This window comes from Anneissia japonica, unplaced genomic scaffold (assembly GCF_011630105.1).
Source record: "Anneissia japonica isolate Jap-2015-1 unplaced genomic scaffold, ASM1163010v1 scaffold11799_len232112_cov184, whole genome shotgun sequence".
Taxonomy (NCBI): Eukaryota; Metazoa; Echinodermata; class Crinoidea; order Comatulida; family Comatulidae; genus Anneissia; species Anneissia japonica.
In genome coordinates, this window is record NW_022708567.1 from 72425 (window position 1) to 86629 (window position 14205).

At 32.6% G+C, this 14205-nt stretch overlaps 1 protein-coding gene across 5 annotated transcripts in view; it reads right to left on the bottom strand.

Moving 5' to 3' along the window:
- The window catches only part of LOC117106532 (probable ATP-dependent RNA helicase DDX58), a 21701-nt gene that overhangs the window by 6692 nt on the left and 804 nt on the right, over positions 1-14205 (bottom strand). The window contains exons 2-16 of one of the 5 annotated variants that reach the window (XM_033247902.1): positions 13791-13995; positions 11467-11532; positions 9685-10206; positions 8317-8376; positions 7473-7532; positions 6546-6629; positions 6274-6363; positions 6008-6097; positions 5279-5365; positions 3820-4064; positions 3382-3618; positions 1874-1951; positions 996-1158; positions 736-849; positions 258-421 (exon numbers count right to left, since the gene is read on the bottom strand). In XM_033247902.1, the coding sequence (XP_033103793.1) occupies positions 258-421; positions 736-849; positions 996-1158; positions 1874-1951; positions 3382-3618; positions 3820-4064; positions 5279-5365; positions 6008-6097; positions 6274-6363; positions 6546-6629; positions 7473-7532; positions 8317-8376; positions 9685-10206; positions 11467-11482 (2010 nt within the window). In that variant the 5' untranslated portion in view covers positions 11483-11532; positions 13791-13995. Of the gene's footprint in view, positions 1-257; positions 422-735; positions 850-995; positions 1159-1873; positions 1952-3381; positions 3619-3819; positions 4065-5278; positions 5366-6007; positions 6098-6273; positions 6364-6539; positions 6630-7472; positions 7533-8316; positions 8377-9684; positions 10207-11466; positions 11533-13790; positions 13996-14205 lie in introns of all 5 variants that reach the window. The other 4 variants (XM_033247903.1, XM_033247901.1, XM_033247904.1 and 1 more) reach the window with 4 other exon arrangements.

The following is a 14205-nucleotide window of genomic DNA, read 5'->3' on the forward strand; positions in this document are numbered from 1 at the left end:
ATGATGGTTATTTGACCCAGTACCAGTACCAGTACGTTACGGTGCATGCAGGTGATGACTTACGGCGAGAGATTCTTACGTATCGTCCGCTACAAATGTGAATGTTGGAATTGTACAAACAGAGAATGTCCCAATAGATGGCGCCCTTTCGAAAACTTTTTATTGGATTTGTTTATAGATACCTGTGAAGAGAAGCAGTTACGTTATTTGCACCACACACTGTATAGAATATCCATTATTATATCTTTAATACTAACCCTTAAATATTCTCCCCCTGTTCTCAACAAACGTAAGAGAATGTGATCTGTGATGAACTGTGGCGAGTTAGATGTAAATTTTTCAACTTCTTGTTCATAAGCATTAGTTCCTTTGTCACAAGCTGTTAACTTCAGCAAATCTTGATATGCTTGAGACTTATTATCTATAGACGTAAAAGGGATATAATTAATTGTTACTTCATAAATGTAACTTGCAATAAACATCCTTTTTAAAAGTTATTTAACATTTTTATTCAGCCCCAAAGTATTAATTTACTCCATAAAATGAAAGAAACTCTTTTTTCTTGCATACTATTCAGTGCAACCATACTACTGCCTACATTAATAATGTTATACTATAAATCCAGAAGTGCTTTGAATGTTTTGTATACAAATATATTAACTATTTTATATGAAACTTAAGAATACAAAATTTCAGAGTGTGTATGTGTGTCATAGTGTAAAGAGAAATTCTAACCTTGTTTTTCCAATCTCTGTTTCAACATCTTTTCAATGTCGAACATTATTTTATTTACTTCAGATTTAAATGGGTCATTGTCATCTGAACGTGGTTTGACCAATATCGGATCAACTAAAATGAAATATATTAATAAGACTGATGACAAATATACATTCATTTGAATTCAATAAGGCATTGTTATACAGTATTATTTCCCATTAAATACTCGATATATGACATTATACTTAATTATAATATCTAACCACAAAAAGACCTACTTTCTTCGGGTGGATTAACAAACTCCTGATATTCCTTGTCATTTTCATTTGGAATGGAAACGGCTTTAACATCAAGATTTGCAAAAACCTGTCTTGCATGTTCGTCTGATTTTTCTTGACGATCGGCTTTTCCTGTCCCTATGCTCGCTGTTAACCCCACGATCTGTGACAAAAGAAACACAATATCAACATCATGAAAAATAAGAACATTTCAGTTGAATCATTATATAAATCAGCCGCTGCAAACAGTCACAGTTCAGTGCCGTAATTAAGAAACAGTTATATTTATTTGTAATTTTACTGCTGGCTTTAAAGAATTTTGTTTTTATCTTCTTTTTTTTTGCCATTTTATCTTCTGTTTGAGTACATTTTATGCCATTTAAACAGATTGTTTTCTGTCATGTTAAAATGTGCAATTATATTTGCTAGGACCCAAATGGAAATAAGTTTTATTTTTTTGGCACATCTCTTCTAAAAGACGGTGTTTTTAAACTGTATATCAAGGAAGAACAACTTGATAGAATCGGGGAAAGAATACAAGACTACCCGAGAAAATAACCTCTCTGTGGGACAGTACACGTACTTGGGTTACAACTCCAACTAATGCCCAACAGATATATTATAATGTCACAAGGCATGGTTATGGCAATAGGAGGCTTACTAGTGCTCAAATCTAGAATGATGAATTAAGTTACTCATGAATACATTATTGATAGAGAATATGTGTACCGGCCCTGACCATCAATCAACTGGCTAAATATTATGTTGGCCCTGCGATAGTGATATCTGATTTTTCTGGTTTTAACTGAGTGAATTAAACGATCCTCACTGGTATTGATTATCAATCATGATTCAAACATATATTATACAATAGATACCTGTGGTAACGTTCCTGTCTTGTTTTCAATTTTTTGTTGCCGATACTTTGACATTATGTTGTTGTAAGGATCGAGTCCCTGGAACAAAAATATTTGGAAATACACTTAAGCATTATTGTTAACAACCTAAAAATCAAACAGTTAAATACAATTTTAAATATTTGGAAAACTAGTCAGCTGACTCTGTCCGGTAAAATTGTTCTAGTTTTAACATTTGTGCTCTCTCCGAGTCATTTTATTTATTTGGTAATATAAATAATCCGATTGAGAATTTTTTATGGAAGGGTGGCAAGGGTGTTAATAAAAGAGAAGTGCTTATTGGTGATACGGAGAATGGAGGGCTGAAAATGGTTGATATTATTCTGTATTCAAATCACTTAACATTCGGTTGAGCCAACGTTACCAATATAGTATATTAGCTTGAAAAAGTCTGTTTTATCGCTCCATATGGTGGAAGTATAATTAACTTTTAATTGTAATTATTGTGAAAGCAAACCAAATGTGTACATGGAAAAATGTTCCTCAATTTTATAATGATACTCATCAAACTTGATGAGGTAAATAATTATCTTGATATGTATTTGGAACTATTGCATCATCAGTATAAATTGTAGACCATGTCTTTATGTTTCTCTGCCTAATGGAGAAATGAATTGATCAGCGATCTTTATAATGATGATGGGGAAATTGAAATTCTCTGCTTCAATTCTTGGCATGCTCGTAGCCTTCCAAATTCCATCCCAATGGAGGAGGACATGAAGTCATGGATTTAATAGAAATTATTGTAAAATGAAAGGATTTCAAATATTTGAGAATAAAATTAGCTTCCATGGAATCAAACAAAAACAATGTATCAAATATTAATTAATTTACAATGAAGTATATATAAAAAATTTAGTAATGGTGTTCTTTAAATAAACATTTTGTTTGAAATATGTAGAAGTTTATATGTCTGTTTAGATAAAAAAAAAATTTAAAGAATTTTAAAAATATTAATGTGGTTTTTTTTATTATTGTCAAAAAATATATAAATAATATAGAAAAATTATTATTATATATATTTAAATTTCTGCACTGTGTAACTTCTTTGTCTGTGATAGGGAAAATCGTAGTAAAAAATGTTGCTTTTAAAAATGTATAGGTTATTATCTATTTAAAAAATATTAAAAGAAATTTTAAAATATTAAGGTAGTTTTTTTTAATTATTATCTGAACAATATATGATAGATGCAGAAAAAGTATTATAGTAGATATTAACATTTTTACATTAACTTCGTCTTGTTAAAGATATGTAAATGTTTAAGTGTTCCATAAAAGAATTTGTTTCAAAAGATAATTATATTATTTCTTGGTATTCTTATTTTTTTTAAAAGTTCAATTGTATGTACTTTTTCTTGCCCAGAGAACAGTATACTGTTATACAAGTATGTCTTTGAGATTCATTTAAAGCGTTTGACTTTGAATAACAAGCAAGACATTGAGATGTTGGCAATCAATAATTTTCTCACATGGCAATGATGGCACTCATCGAACACGAGCATTGTGAAATCATCAATGGTGACGTCGTCTTTTTCAAGTGCATTCACTACCAACTGTGCGGTTAAGAAGACGATATCACTGTTATCTGTCACACTTTTCAATGATGCTAGAGCTGATGCTGCAGACCTATCACTGTATACACTGAGCCTCAGTGAATTGTACAGGTAACTACTGAATACTTCGTACTGTTGTTGTGCCAAATGTGTCTAAGATATTTAAAAAAAGAGGGTAACACATTTACTACTGCACCACGTCTGCTTATCAAGTATGTGGCAAAAATGTTTCTTTATATCCAATAAAAAATCGTTCCCATTAAACACACAGTCAAAATTCAATATAGCTGCAATGTCAATTTGTAAAAACAACATGTATAATCTGCATTCTTTAAAAACATAAAATGTTATTACCGTGTTTACAATAAAGAGAACCTTTTTGGTCTTGTTCTCAAAAGGCACCCCCGCCTCCAGGTTACTCTTAGACAAGTCTTGTCCCTTTTTGAAATGTTCATTGACGAAATGGACAGCTACAATAGTTTTTCCAGACCCGGTGTGTGATATGATGATTGTGTTATCGCCAGCAATTACAGGTTTTGCTAACTCTCTCTGATACTGTCTCAACTCTAGCTTCTTTGATTCCTCTTTTATTACCTTTTCTGTTTAATACAAAATTATAATTAGCAATGGTATTTCTAGCAATTTAAATATACAACGTTTCAAACATTTCTACAAAGTACTCAAATATTGACATTAAATAAAATGCTACAGAGGTAGGCATTATCCTAATTTAACCAATGTAATCCGGACAACAGACGAGACACTGTATTAAGACTAATTTGACCTTTATTACGATGATGGTAAAGTCTACACCAAAACAATTAAACAACTCTTTATTTAAAGGCAATTATAGCAATACTACAATTCTATGCTCTCACGATAACATTAAGAGAAGTTTTTTTTACACTAGGACGATTCGATAACGATTTATCATGTATACGATAACAAAATATTTTAACAAATCAAATCACATGACATCATAATCATGGAAAACGATAAAATTGCTGCTACTACAACGATTTTAATGTTTTTCCATGATTATGACGTCTTCTGATTTTATTTGTCAAAATATGTTGTTATCGAATAATGAACAGTGAATTCAGGGTAGGCCTAGTCAACTTAATTATTTACGTTTTATATGTCTAAAATTTGTATTGGCGTTTCTTGCACTAAGCTAATTTGCTCTCAGCCAATTATAATCATTTAAATATTTTTTAAAACACTCCACCTACTGAATATTTTGTTGCCACTTGTGTGCTAATATTCATTCAACATGTAATCAGCCATATTATAGTCCACACAGTCCTTTCATATACAGATAAAATCTTTCACATTAATTACAAAAATAATTAAGTCTACCAGTCCAATCAATTGACACTAAAAACTGGCAATTCACAACAAAGTCTAGCCCTAATAATTTTTTTTTTATCCAAAGGAGGCACTGGCATTGTAACACTTGCGTTTTTAGAATCCGATATGAAGGCGTTTCAAAAAATCACACTCACCCTGAACATGTACACCACTATAAAGAATTTTAAAAACTTTTTCAAATAGGAATGTAGGCCTAACCCTAACTTAGCATTAAGTTTTGTGCAAGTACTAACATTCGCAATTTATACAGTGCATGGTTTACGTCCTAAATATTGACATTTCTAGGATTTAAGGGGTAAATCCAATTCTGATCAATATTTGATGATTATGTAAAGAAAACGAACAAATATCGGAATAGATATAAATTGTAAATAGTTAATTTAATTATTGATTTGCTACAGTTGCAAAAATAAATCTGGCTTATAAGAATTGCAAGTATTACCTTTACCATCGTCGTCTTTTTCGCAAACATACGTCTTCATTTCTGCGTCTGAATCGAAAGTTGCAGCTTCATTTTGAATTGTGTTATCTGAAAGCAATAACGATTACGATAGTTATATTATGATAGCAATAATAATGATGGTGATGATGATGATGATAAAAACGTACATGGTTATAATCCTAACTCCAATAAAAAAAAATCCAATAAAAAAAACAAAAAAAAAAACATAAGTGGTGAATTTATAAAGAAATGTATGCATAGCAAAATAGCATTGATAATGATTTGTCTATACGTCCACTAACACGATGGAGAAATTACATATACCAAGAAACAAACTAAATGGTATATTTTACATTACACTGTCATAATTTAAAGATTATCAAAAATAAACTATCAAAAAAGATACCAATTTCTTCTGAACAACTTAAATTATTAAATGTAACTGCTAATCTTTGAAATTGTTACGTCTACCAGCCAAGACGAACATAAATTAAGTTCTTCTTGTGAGTTCGACTAGGAACATTCAATGAAAACAAAGAAACTTACGTCCTAAGCATTTACATTTATAGGATTTGATAAGGAGTAAATCTAATTTTGATCAATATTAATTTGATGTAAAGAAAACAAACAAATATTGGAATACAAGTGGCAAATAGCTAATCGCATTATTGATTTGCTACTGTTGAAAAGAGAGATCTGGCTTATAAGACATTGAAAATATTACCGTACCCTTACCATCATCGTCTTTTTCGCAAACGTCATGCTTTTTCATTTTTGCGTCTGAATCTAAGGTTGCAGCTTCATTTTGAGCTGTGTTATCTGAAAGCAATAACGATGACGATAATTATATAATTAGAAATAATAATTAATATTAATTTGATGTAAAGAAAACAAACAAATATTCGAATACAAGTGGCAAATAGCTAATCGCATTATTGATTTGCTACTGTTGAAAAGAGAGATCTGGCTTATAGACATTAAAAATATTACCGTACCCTTACCATCATCGTCTTTTTCGCAAACGTCATGCTTTTTCATTTCTGCGTCTGAATCTAAGGTTGCAGCTTCATTTTGAGCTGTGTTATCTGAAAGCAATAACGATGACGATAATTATATAATTAGAAATAATAATTAATATTAATTTGATGTAAAGAAAACAAACAAATATTCGAATACTAGTGGCAAATAGCTAATCGCATTATTGATTTGCTACTGTTGAAAAGAGAGATCTGGCTTATAGACATTAAAAATATTACCGTACCCTTACCATCATCGTCTTTTTCGCAAACGTCATGCGTCTTCATTTCTGTGTCTGAATCTAAGGTTGCAGCTTCATTTTGAGCTGTGTTATCTGAAAGCAATAACGATGACGATAATTATATAATTAGAAATAACGATGATGATGAGAGAGCCACCAAGAGGGAAAAATGTAACAGGGGCAAGGGTTGGTGTGGGCCCCAGTTACGAGCGCACAACGCGAGAAAGATTGCGCCGAAGGGGGGCCTGGCAATCTGGAGGGTCCATTATTAGGGGACCCATGCCATTATTGAGGGCTCATGATAGAAATTATTATTTTTGAAAAAAATATTGAAAAAAATGCTACCCGCGATTTCTATGGGCCTCCTGGTAAGCTTGGCCCCCGTGGATTTTCCCCTTCCCCATACCCTGTTGGTGGTACTGGTTGATGATGATACTAATGTTATAATCTTAACTCTACTAAAAAAAAAAACCCAAAGTCGTGAAAGTAATTGCTGCATAATAAAATATTATTGATAATGAGTTGTCTATATCTTCACTAACACGTTGGAGAAAATACATACCGGTATAGAAATAAACAAATTAAATGGTATAATTTAGATTAAACTGTCTTCATAATTTTAAGGTTGAGCGAAAATTTACTTTCAATAGTAAAAAAGAGATATGATAGGTTCTAAATTATGAATTCAATGAATCGACGGAAAGTTTGGCACTGAAAATTTAGTCAGTACATCTTTCATGGTAGTAATATATTTTTTGCTGCAGCAATCATCACTTCATTAAAGGTAATGGTAGTGTTTATACTGTCTACTTCCAACGACAGATGAGGATCAAGTAAACATGCTACAATTAGGCCTAAGCATTGAAATAATAAGAAAAATATTTCTTAAAACTGCAAATAAAAATACAAACTTTAAGAAAATTTCACATACTGTACCTTGGGAGTGTGACAGATCTATTTTTTTTCGTTTATTTTCTGGTTGAATATTTTCAAGTTCTGATGAGATAAAGAAAAAACAAATATTGAAAGTGTGATTTAGAATGTAGGACAGGAACTTAAAGAGGTGCACAAAGTTGACGATTTGTCTTCAAATGCTCATATTTAATAATGTTTCAAACAAGGCTTCCCGCCTTCTTGGTTTTATCAGGAGGATTGTTTGCTCTAGGAATCCTATTATAATACCTAGATTTTACAATGCTCTTGTTCGTCCTACTATTGAGTTTGGGGTTCTTTCTTGGCTACCATTCCACCGGGTCACATTCAGAATTTTGAAAAAATTAAACAACGTATGTCAAGAGCCTGACGGTTTTCCTGTTAATGTTAGTGTTCCGGTCTGGCAGTCTGTCCTATGCCAGTTGTCTTTGGGCAAAAATCCAGTCTACAAGCTAATAAAGTGTAAAGAGAGATGAGGAAAAGGAAAAAGTAATAGTGCAAAAAGCTGAATTAAGATTGAAGAAAACTGGGAGAATGAGGAATTAACCTACTATGTGTTTTGATAATTATTACATTATGAATTTCTTAAAACAACGAGGACCACTTCATATTATAACAATAAAAGTGAGTTAGTACATCTGGCATGGCAAGTAGAATATCTTTGCTAAAGGAATAACACTGTCATCTAAGTATTGATTTTGCACTGGCAGCTGATTGACTATCGCAACAAATGAGAATTGAATGGACATAATACAATGGAACATTAAATATTATAATAAAAATCTTTTATAAAATTTACCTCCTTGAAAAATGTTGAAATTGTGTATAAAAATAGGAAAATATATACCTTGAGTGTGTGGCGGATGTAATCTTTTCAGTTTAGGTTCAACTGGAATAGTATTCAGTTCTGATGAGAAAAAAAATTGTTATTGAAAATACTGATTCAATAAGCAGGAATATTTTTTAATAAATAGGAATGTACAGAAGCTGATGAAGCAGTGCAGAAAGCTGAAAGGTGTACAGGAAGATAAAAAAAAAGGAGTTCAGCAATCCACAAAGCAAATGGAAAAGCTGAGAAGTGCCAAAAAAAATTAAAAAAAACAAAACAAATGAAGATAAAATAGTGTTAAAAGCTACCTAAGTAGGAAATGCAAAAAGCTAAGAAAAGGGTACAAAAACATGAAAGAATACAAAACGTTAATAAAGGAGTGCAGAAATCTACAAAATGTATAAAACGATTCTCGAAAGCCCAGAAATAGTGCAGCATGCTGAAGAGTAAAGAATTCTTGGAAATTAGTTGAGTGAGGTGTGTAAAAATTTAAAAAGTGAGAAATTTTGAAATTAGTATAGTGAATTAATCTGAGTAACTCCGGGGGAGCCAGCTCTCCCCGATAAGGGGGGGGGGGGCGCTGGAGCCACCCCTGGTATACCGTTTATAATAATAAATTCTATTTATTTAGCGCCAGTTAAAACTATATGCTTGTCACTAGCGCTCAAACTGTTAAAATCGATTTTAGTTTTGTATAGTAGGAAATTCTCGACAGCATAAATGAGTCTGAGCTTAAGTTGAAGAACTTTTAGCGTCGGATAGGCAAACGAACTTAGTAATCTGCAAGTGTTTGACAGTGCCTACATGGCTTGTTTAGATAATAGTGAAGGTATTAGATAGAGTCATAAAGAATGACGGGAATATATAAAGATAATCAAATGAAAGAGTGCAGAAATATAGATAACAAGTCCACAAGCTGATAACGAGTAAAGAGAGTTGGGAAAAAGATAAAATAGTGCAAAAAGCTGAGAAATTAAGATTGAAGAAAGCTGGGAAAAATGAATATCAAAAGTGAATGAATCTGATTAGAAATTTGAATTGGTAATTATTCGAGGAAAGACGTGATTATGCCCCTTACATAATAGTTTGAAGCTGTATAATAGTTTGAAGCTTTTCAAATTGATAAGCCAAATTATTATTTTTTGTAGCTGATAAATTGATGCTTTTGTGCAGTTCTGTTCGTTTTTTCTGAAATCTGAAACAAGACCCTTTTGCAAATAGTGTTTGAATATTTGTATTGATGTTATGTAATGTTGGCCTATGCCTATTAATACTTGTTATATTTTATTAGGTAAGTCTAAAACAGGACCATTAAAAAGCAGACTTATTCTGTACAAATATGTTTTTAAATAAAAAATAAATAAAATAATACTGAAAATGATATACCTGCATATAGATTTTGGAGGTATGTATTTTGTTTTAACTTTTCCATAAATGTCTCCATCTTATCTTCAGAAATGATATTCCTCTGTTCCAGGTCAGAAATCAAGCCCCAGTTATCTGCATAGTTCTTTTTTGTATCATTATACAGTCCATTGACAACTTCTACCTGTTCTTCGGACATTTTCAATCCCAAATTGATCAGTTTTTGTCGGTGAGTTGTGAATGTTGAAATTCTAATTTCCTTAATATTTGGGCACGATGGTACTTTATCTTTAATTACTCTTTGTAAAGCAAAGAAATGAGTTACCTTTATAGTATCGTACAGGATTTTTAGATCATTTGGAGCCAAATTATCAGAATCACGCAACATATTTAATAAATCTATCATCTCAGAAGCACTAAATAATTTTGTAGTATTTTTCAAATGGTCCCTGTATAAAACTTTCATCATGCTGATGCATTTACGATCATCAAGCCACTTGGAAACGTCCATCAACAGCTGTCTAAACACTTCATCGGAAAGCTCTGAAAATCAATTTGTTTAAATGTAATAAATTAAAATATATAAAAACTACATTAAATGACTTAAAGCTGAATTTAAGCATTCTTCTACTGAAATGATTTTAATAATAATAATAATAATAATAATATTAATAATAACAACAAAAATACTAATAGTAGTAATAATAATAGGCCTAATAATAATAACAATACTGTAATAATGTGATACATAGTATATAAAGCATAGGCCTATTGCACATTGAGCTCTATGCGCCTTTCGCAAACAATTATTTAGTCCTAACAGAAGGATGAGAATGATAAAGAAATAACAAGAACAACAATAATAATAACAAAAATATTATTAGATTGAATTTCTTTGATGTGGGCCCACATTTTTTTTCAAATTCCTAAATCCGCTATTGATAAAGTGTACAGTCTGTCTCTTATACACATCTAGATGTGTATAAGAGACAGGGCAAATATAATTCAACAACTAAAAAATCTGACGGTTCAGTGCACACACAGTAGGTACCACACGTTTAGCCAACTGAGCTAAGTTACCCTTTTAAATTCTTAATTAATTTGTCAGGTTTAAAACAATCAACTATGATATTTTGACTGAATATTTATCCTCCTCTCATCATGAGAGAACTACAAGATGATAAAGTCTGCAATTCGAAATACATTCAACAAATGTAAAATAATACTGGCATGTTTAATGCTTGACAAGCATCTGGTATTATCAGGGTGAATATGCTATGCTTTAAAGCGCAAAAATAACGATGCAAAAATTATCAAAATTAATTAGTATCGCTCTCATCTCCAATTAATTAACAGGCCCGTATCCAGAGGTGGGGGGGGGGGGTTATGGTTCGGCCGAACCCCCTTTTCTAGCAAACCCCCTCTTTTCTGGCGAGACACCCTCTTTAAATTTCCCAAATAAGTCCTCCAACCCAAATAATGCATTGCAGACTCACCCAGACACAGACATTTTCCAACATCTGCTTTTATAGCATTATTTAGACCCATAAAGCAAAAAAATCCTCTTGCTTTGGGGGTTTCGCCGACCCCACCGGGGCTTCGACTGTGGACCTCACGCCCAGAACCCNNCCCCCCCCCCCCTTGGAAGAACCTGGCTACGGGCCTGATTAAATTGTAGAATTTTTCAAACATCATAGCTACAGTTCAACACGTGAAAGAATAGTGCTTGGCATTCTTTTGCAGGCAGGTCGATATTTTGGGGAAAATAATAAGGTAATAAATAATTAAAAAATATATTTTTACCATGACAGTAATCCATCTTTCTTTAGCTTACAGTTTGCTAATCAGTTGATTTATAAAACGACAGTTCTACAAAAAAAAGAGAAGGAAATGTGAATGTTTTAAATATCAACTTCAAACGTTGATCTCTATCTATTAGGGCTACATTACATTATAGACAGTAGAACTACTTGAATTGGTTTGTGTGTAGGAACTGCATATTTTGTTCACACCTGTTATTTTACGGGGTAGCAGCTTCGAAATATACAGCATATTATGCTCATACATCAACAAATATTACATTTATGCAATCATACGTTGCCTTTCTATATGTTTATAAAAACTAGAAATTTAGTTTCAACATTTTTTCTGGCTTCGACCCTTACTTTGTGGTAACTAGTCCTACATTTCATTATGTTACATTTTGTTATTTCTTTGTACTGATATTTTTGTTAGGTCTATATAGCCTACTCGTTTCATCTATATACCAGGTTTTGAACAAGTGGAATAAATTGAATTGAATTGAATCGGTGTATTCATAATGGTACATATTCCAAATTCATATAAATCAAACGTTAAAACGCATATCCTTGTAAGAATACTAAGGAACTCTTAGTTAAAAATCAGACATCGGAGGCTGTACAGTTCCGGAGCTATTACTTGCAAGAATCTGTGCACATGGTAACTGAATAACTCCGGTGGCGCCAGGATTTTCCCGGCGGTGGTGGCCAACGTTTGTAATGAGAGCGTAAGTGGGCTTATACTCGGGCTTTACTCAAAATCTCGGAAGTGGTCTAAGGACGCGAATCCCCTTAAACTATGAAAATTTAAGGGTTCTGCTTATTTAATGAGTGGCGGATTCAAGCTACCACCCGCTATATTAAAAATAAATAAATGAAATGGAGAAAAAGAAAATTATATTCAAAGAGTGCCATTTCAGGTCATGGTGCCATAATCATAATGTTCTCTGTGGAGCTATTAAGGTGGTACAGACCCTGTGAAAGTCCTTCCCCATAGGCCCACATTTTTTTTCAAATTCCTAAATCCGCTATTGATAAAGTGTACAGTGCACCCTTCAATTCAAAACCCCTTTAATTCGAGACCACTTTTCCAAAGACCCACATAACAACCTTCAACCTTTTAACACAACTTAAGATAGCTCTCTAATTGGAGACCAACCCCGAGACCATCCCGAATTTTGAGGTCCGGAAGGTGGTCTCTGAATTGGAGGGCGAACTGTATTCTGTAAAAATAAATACATGTTTTTTTCTCCCTTACGAATTGTTTTATTTCCCCAAGAAAGGGAATCTATCCTGCTGTATTAATTACTGTGGTTCATTGTACCATAGAGAAAATAGAACATTTCTCTATGATTGTAGTAATTCAGCCTTATGTGGTAGTTCAGGTTCACTGGACAGTGTATTGGGATGCGGTTTTACACGTGATATGAATTAGGTTTATGTGTTTGGGTGTCGTTAAGAATCTGGATGTTCCACCATTTGCACATCAAAACTTAACACGCAGCATTGTTAGGAAGCCGAATACATTGCCAAATTTTGCAGTCAGATTTCAGATGTCATTGGAAACACATTAGTTCCCGCGGCACACATAAAAATTGTGCATCCACAACTACAAAAAATTTACAAAAAAAATGAATATAATAGTAATAATAATAATACGTACATGTGATGTACGAAGCATTAATATAAAAGTAATATTAACAATAATATTACATTTTTGTTTACAGTAATAACTAATAATTTCACTTGCCAGTAATTGTAATAATATGCCAAAGTAGACAGACCATGATCAATATGAACGGTCATGCTCAACTGACCCTTTTAGTTACTATACCATCCCAGAATGAATGTAGCCTCCATTTTATACAAAGAGGTTCCTGAAATTGTCTTATTCATCGTTTCTTATTCTTATTCAATATTCTCTTAAAAGCTCCTGGATGTAATGTGGCTTTTAGAAAAACAATTTTTGTTATAATCGTCCAATATAGTTGCTCCTCTGTGGACACTACTTCCCCCTTTTCTATTCAGTTTATACAGCTGGCTACAGATCACGAAACCCTGTCTCATTAAGTTTGCGGATGATATTATTAATGCTAGCCTGGATTGATTGATTAATAATTATAATGTAATAATAATAATAATAATAATATGTCGTTCTTATATAGCGCTTAATGCCTTAACAAAGCCTCTAAGCGCTTTACATTACTAACCCAGTCATTGGATCAAACATATATGGAACACATTGAACACCAAATTAAATTATTAAGATAAATTATATTATTATTCTATATTGCTGCTAGTAATCAGCGCATTTGTGTTGGAACCTACCAGGCACCCACTTATACTCCTGGGTGGAGAGAGGACACAGGCGATTTGCACACTGAGAGTTTCGAACCCCGACCTCGATTTTGGGAGTCAAAGCCACAGCCGATGCGCCAACCGCTTCTAACCATATACAGTAAGCAGGAACCCCGGCAGGAACATTCTATAGGCCCATAAGGTATTGTGAAAAAAGTATCTTGAACTAACACATCTGAAATAAAGAAGATGATTAGGAAGAAAGAGTGAATATGAGAGGGTTGTCATAAAAGACAAACAAATCGACCGCGTAGATAACCTTTTGGGCACAGGCGGATCCAGAATTTGACGGGAGCACATCATTTTCAGGATAAGTGAATACATCAATACATATAACATTGATATGCAATTAAATTTTAAAATTTAGTGGCAAAACGGTGGATGG